The sequence below is a fragment of the Leishmania panamensis genome (genome assembly GCF_000755165.1).
Source record: "Leishmania panamensis strain MHOM/PA/94/PSC-1 chromosome 31 sequence".
NCBI classification, from domain to species: Eukaryota; Euglenozoa; class Kinetoplastea; order Trypanosomatida; family Trypanosomatidae; genus Leishmania; species Leishmania panamensis.
In genome coordinates, this window is record NC_025878.1 from 308,266 (window position 1) to 312,759 (window position 4,494).

A 4,494-nucleotide genomic window follows, 5' to 3' on the forward strand; every position below is an offset into this window, starting at 1 on the left:
GCGGCAGTTTGCCTCCAGCAGCCCAAGAGTGAAAAACAGCGACGCTGTGCGATCCATCGTGCGCCACTTCTGCCCTCGTCGATCGGAGCTTTGCGGGTCAGAGATGAAGTCCGTGTAGTGCTCCGAGCCTAACTTCAGGTTGCGCCGCTTCTCGTAGTCGATGAAGCCACCGCCGTCGCCAAGATTGGCCTCCTTCCACAGCGCCAGGCAGTGCAGCAGAGTCTGGGTGTGGCTGATGGTGAAGAGGCAGTAGCGCGCGGCCAGCCCGGTGACCTTCTCCACATACGCTGTGGAGGGGATGAGCTGCAGGTACGTGTGCCCAATGTCAGCCAGCAGGCGGTAGTAGTCCATGACGTGAAACAGGTCGCCGTCAAGCGGCAGGTAGATGTCAGCCACCTTGGTGCCGTGCGTCGGTTGCGCGTCGCTTGCCATTGCGTCCGCCAGCTCCGCAGCGTCGCCGTCATCGCCGCTGCCTGGCAGCCCGCCCTGCCCATTCTCGGCCCGGATGTTCTCACCGCCGGCAAGGTCGTCTGCCCTGTTCATCCCACCACCAAACGCGCTCGGCGGCTGTGCCTCACCCCACGGATTCAGCAGCCCGCCAACGCCCGGATCGGCGTCGACCTTCTCCGCGTCCCCCCTCGACGGTGACGTCCCGCCGCCTTCGGGGCACGCGCTGCGTTCCTTCTGCAGCACCGCCTTTGTGAAGGTGTCCCAGAAGTGCCGCCCGGGGTGCCGTGTCAGCGCCTGGTCAAAGTACACCTCCGACAGAGTGAAGCGGCCTTCTCGCGCGGCCTGGACGCCGCGGTAGAACACCTCCGGGTGCCCTTCGCCCTCCTTGGGCACCGACGACGGCTTACTGCCCATTCCAGAGTGGACGCGCTCGGCAAGGCGGCAGACGAGAGCAAGGGCGCAAGGGTGCGCGGAGGGACGTGGTCGGCGATGACACTCGTGAGCGGCGCAGCTGGGGGAAGAGAGGGTGGTGAGCGGCACACGGCGCGCGAGGAGGGCTCGTGGGAGCAAACAGAAAAACGAGAGGCAAATGCACACTGCCGTTTAAGCGGCTCTGGGCAGAAGAGGACGGGGACGAGAGCACAGTGAGGGGCGCGCGAGAGGTGGATGGAGACATGCAGCTCATGGGCCGCGGAGAAAGGAGGGCAGGAGAGGCCGCCGCCACAGCAGCGCAGCATACAACGCTTCGGTCCTGGTGCTCCGCGTGCGGGTTGTGGATGCCTGTCGGCCACGCCACCCACAGATATTCACGGGTCCTGCAGGCTCCTCAGCGCGGCCACCCTCGAGGAAGTCGGGCCGCTGGTTGTGCTTTGTCACACGCGCAAGGGAAAAAAGGAGGGGGGCAGCGGCACAGCCGGATTGCCGCAGACGCTCCCTCTCCTCCGCCCACGACATCAACGACAACGCCCAGCCGCTGAGAGCCGCCTCTTGGATGTGCGCGACCGGTGGGGAGACCGTGGGAGGCTGAGCAGGCACAGCACAGAGAGCAAGGGGGACACACTGCGATGTCATCACACAACAGAAAGAAAGGACGAGCGCGGGTGTCTCTCCTCGGTGGGAGCAGCAATCGGCGCACGGTCAATACAGCAGCGCGACGCCCCTCCCTCCGCCCTGCCGCACCCTCCGCCGTGCCACCTGTTGCGCCCATGCGCTCGATACGGTGCGGGGCGGCGCGACAGCACGGCTCCGACGCTGAGGTACCTACACCCATCGTGCCTGTGCGCGAGCCCACTCGCCACGCCCACTGACACCTGAAAGACCGCTACGCAGGTAGCGCCAAGCGCCGCTAGGGGAAGGAGGGCCGGAGGGAGGCAGGCGCAAAGACCAGGGACGACACGTGCAGGAGAGCGCGAAAGCACATGCGGAGGGGGCGCGGCAGCAGCATGCAAAACGCGCACGGACAGAGGGGACAGCGCTATGCGAGGCACAGGAAGCCGCTGAGGCACAGGCAGAGCCGCGTCTGCCGAGGCGGGGCGGGCCGCCGGATGAGCAAGCGAAGGAGGAGAGCAAAAGGGGCTCGCGCACTTCTCCCCGCCTCGCCCGCTGTCACGCGCAGGATGGCCGCAAAAGCGCGGCGAGAAGAGAGAGAGCCGGAGGGGAGAAGAGAGAGAGCCGGAGGGGAGAAGCCAGAAAGGCAACGCGGCGGGCGCGTGCGCGAGTCGCCAGGCCGAGCACGGCTTCCACTGGTGACACAAGAGAGAGCTGCCATCGGCGGGTGTGTGCATCACGGCTAGGAGGCGCGCGGGAAGCAAGCAGGGAAAAAGCGGAGGTCGGCGCCTGCACGAAGAAGAAAACGGCGCGAGGGCCACTTCCCGCGAGCAACCCTCACAGGCCCTGCCCGGGTGCATTGCGTGGCACCAGCAGTGTCGTCGACTCCGGACCGTTGCAGCGCCTCCGCCGTGCTCCCCCCGAGTGCACTAATCCGGCGTTGGGCTTCCCGCTGCTCTGTTGTTCTCTGAAGTCTCGCAGATGTCCTCATCACGCTGGAGTCCGCTTTCCATCAGGTCCGCATGGGCACGCTTGCATGGAAACACGGGCTGCAGGCTTCCTCACGCCCGGACAGGCAAGGCGTATCTGTTGAACGGCCGTAACGCCCCTGCAGAAGAGGTCCCGGTAGCCCAGCCCCCCCCCTCGGAAGCTCCTGAGCTCCCACCGCCCACCATGAGGATAGGCTCACTCTACCACTGCCGTTCTCCTCCGATTGACGCCAGCTCGAGAGCTGCAAGGAGCACGAAGTGGAAAGAAAGATGGAACAGGTCTGCGTTAAAGCAGCAGCGGTGGCGCTGCCTGGTGCCCACGTGTCATGTAGGGATTATTAAGTGCGCGGGAGGAAGCGAGTGTGTGTGTGTGTGTCAGCGAGACGGTAACTCGAAGCAGAGAGGGGGGGGGGCGAAAGTGAAACCACGGGACGCGCACAGGAGCAGCAAAAAGCAGCGGAGACAAGCGCCGCCTCGCCAAAGACCACGGTGGAGGCGAGCACCTTTTGTCCGAGCTGCTGGCCCCTCGCTGTACAAGACACATCCGCAGCTTCCATCCCTTGGCCTCACAATTGCAGCGCAGGCAATCGCAGAACACCTGGCACGGGAGAAACCAAATCCTCCTCGCCTCTGGTTCGAAGGCACGGTCCACCTCGCCGTGTCCTCGCTCAGCGACAGCCGTCGGCGTTGACGCAGCCGTTAGCAGACCCGCCTGCAGAGCGTGCTCAGCCTGCGCCACCGCCTTTACGATCCGCCGTGGCCCAGCCAGCCCTAGAACAAGAATGGGGGCGCACAGCTGTGAGAACCACCGCTCGTGTTTCGTTGTCGTTGCGTTTTAGTCCGCAGGTATGCCGCTGCTGGCCACAAAAGGGAAAAAAAACATGGCGCCCGTCGCCTGCACCGATCACCACAGTGCCACTCGCATCGACCTCTCGCACTGCTGCCTGGAGTGGCTTTGGAGAAGCAGAGCGTAGAGGCTGCATTGGGCTTCGCGCACGCGCTCCGCACGGGCGGCCGCGGAGAGAAAGGCACGGTTCTATCGGCGGGCGCGGGGAAAACGAGCTGCTCAGACCAGGAGAGCGCGCAAGCAAAAGAAGGTTGTCGGAAGGGTTGCAGGCAGCGAAGAAAAAAGGAAAGCAAACGAGGGGCACTGAAGGTAGTCACAGTGAGCCTGCGGCTCTTCCGCATACCGGGGGGGAGGAATGGGGGACCCGCACAGCCAGGGGCCCTGAGGGTGCCCTTGGAGCGCACGTGACATGGTTGCTTTCCGCCCCCCTCCTCCTTCTGCCGTCGCACATTCCTAGCCAGGCTTGCTTTGTCTCAGCTTCTTCGCACACGACTCCACGCTCCATTGCGTCGACCCGGTGGGCGGAGGGAGAGGGGCGAGCAGGAAGGGAAAGGTCGGCCCTGCACACACCCCAGGAGAGACGCGCCGCCGCGCCTTCGCCCAACAAGAGCAAAATTAAGGTGCCAAGACACGAGAAGAAATCTCGGCGAGCGAGGAAAATGAGAACCATGGGATCAGGGGAGGGAATAGAAGTCAGCCTGCACGCATGCCAGAAAAGGAACCAGGAGGGGGGGTAGCGCCATGAGGCACACGCTGGCGCAATAAAAAGCCCTCGGCACATGAAAAACGAAGCGAGCAGTCCTCCAAGGGGAAAAGAGAGAGGCGCAGAGCTACCGCCCAAAGACCAGCGCGCTCCGCACTCGAGCCTCCCCCCGGGCACACCAGCCACCACACAAGGAAAAGTGCGCACTGACAGCATGTCAAGCCTGCGCTCCGTCGTGGAGGGTGAATGCCACAGAAGTTAGGCGAGAGACACAGTGCACGGTGCGTGGCAAGACACGCGCTTTCTATCCAGTTACATCGATTGGCGCAGAGGAGCAAACCCAGCTCCTGCAGCACCTCGTGTGCAGACGCACACGAGCACTTCATAACATCGCGGTATAGAATATACAATATATTTCCCACCCGCCCCCACACGCATCCGACTCCGCCCAGGCCGTC

At 64.1% G+C, this 4,494-nt stretch overlaps 1 protein-coding gene across 1 annotated transcript; it reads right to left on the reverse strand.

Annotated features, from left to right (window-relative positions):
* LPMP_310880 (sodium stibogluconate resistance protein, putative) lies at positions 1-864 on the reverse strand (the record flags this gene model as incomplete). The annotated part of the gene is made up of 1 exon (XM_010703174.1): positions 1-864. A coding segment is annotated over one exon (864 nt), but the record flags the coding sequence as incomplete, so codon positions are not given.
* Positions 865-4,494: the final 3,630 nt, after the last annotated feature.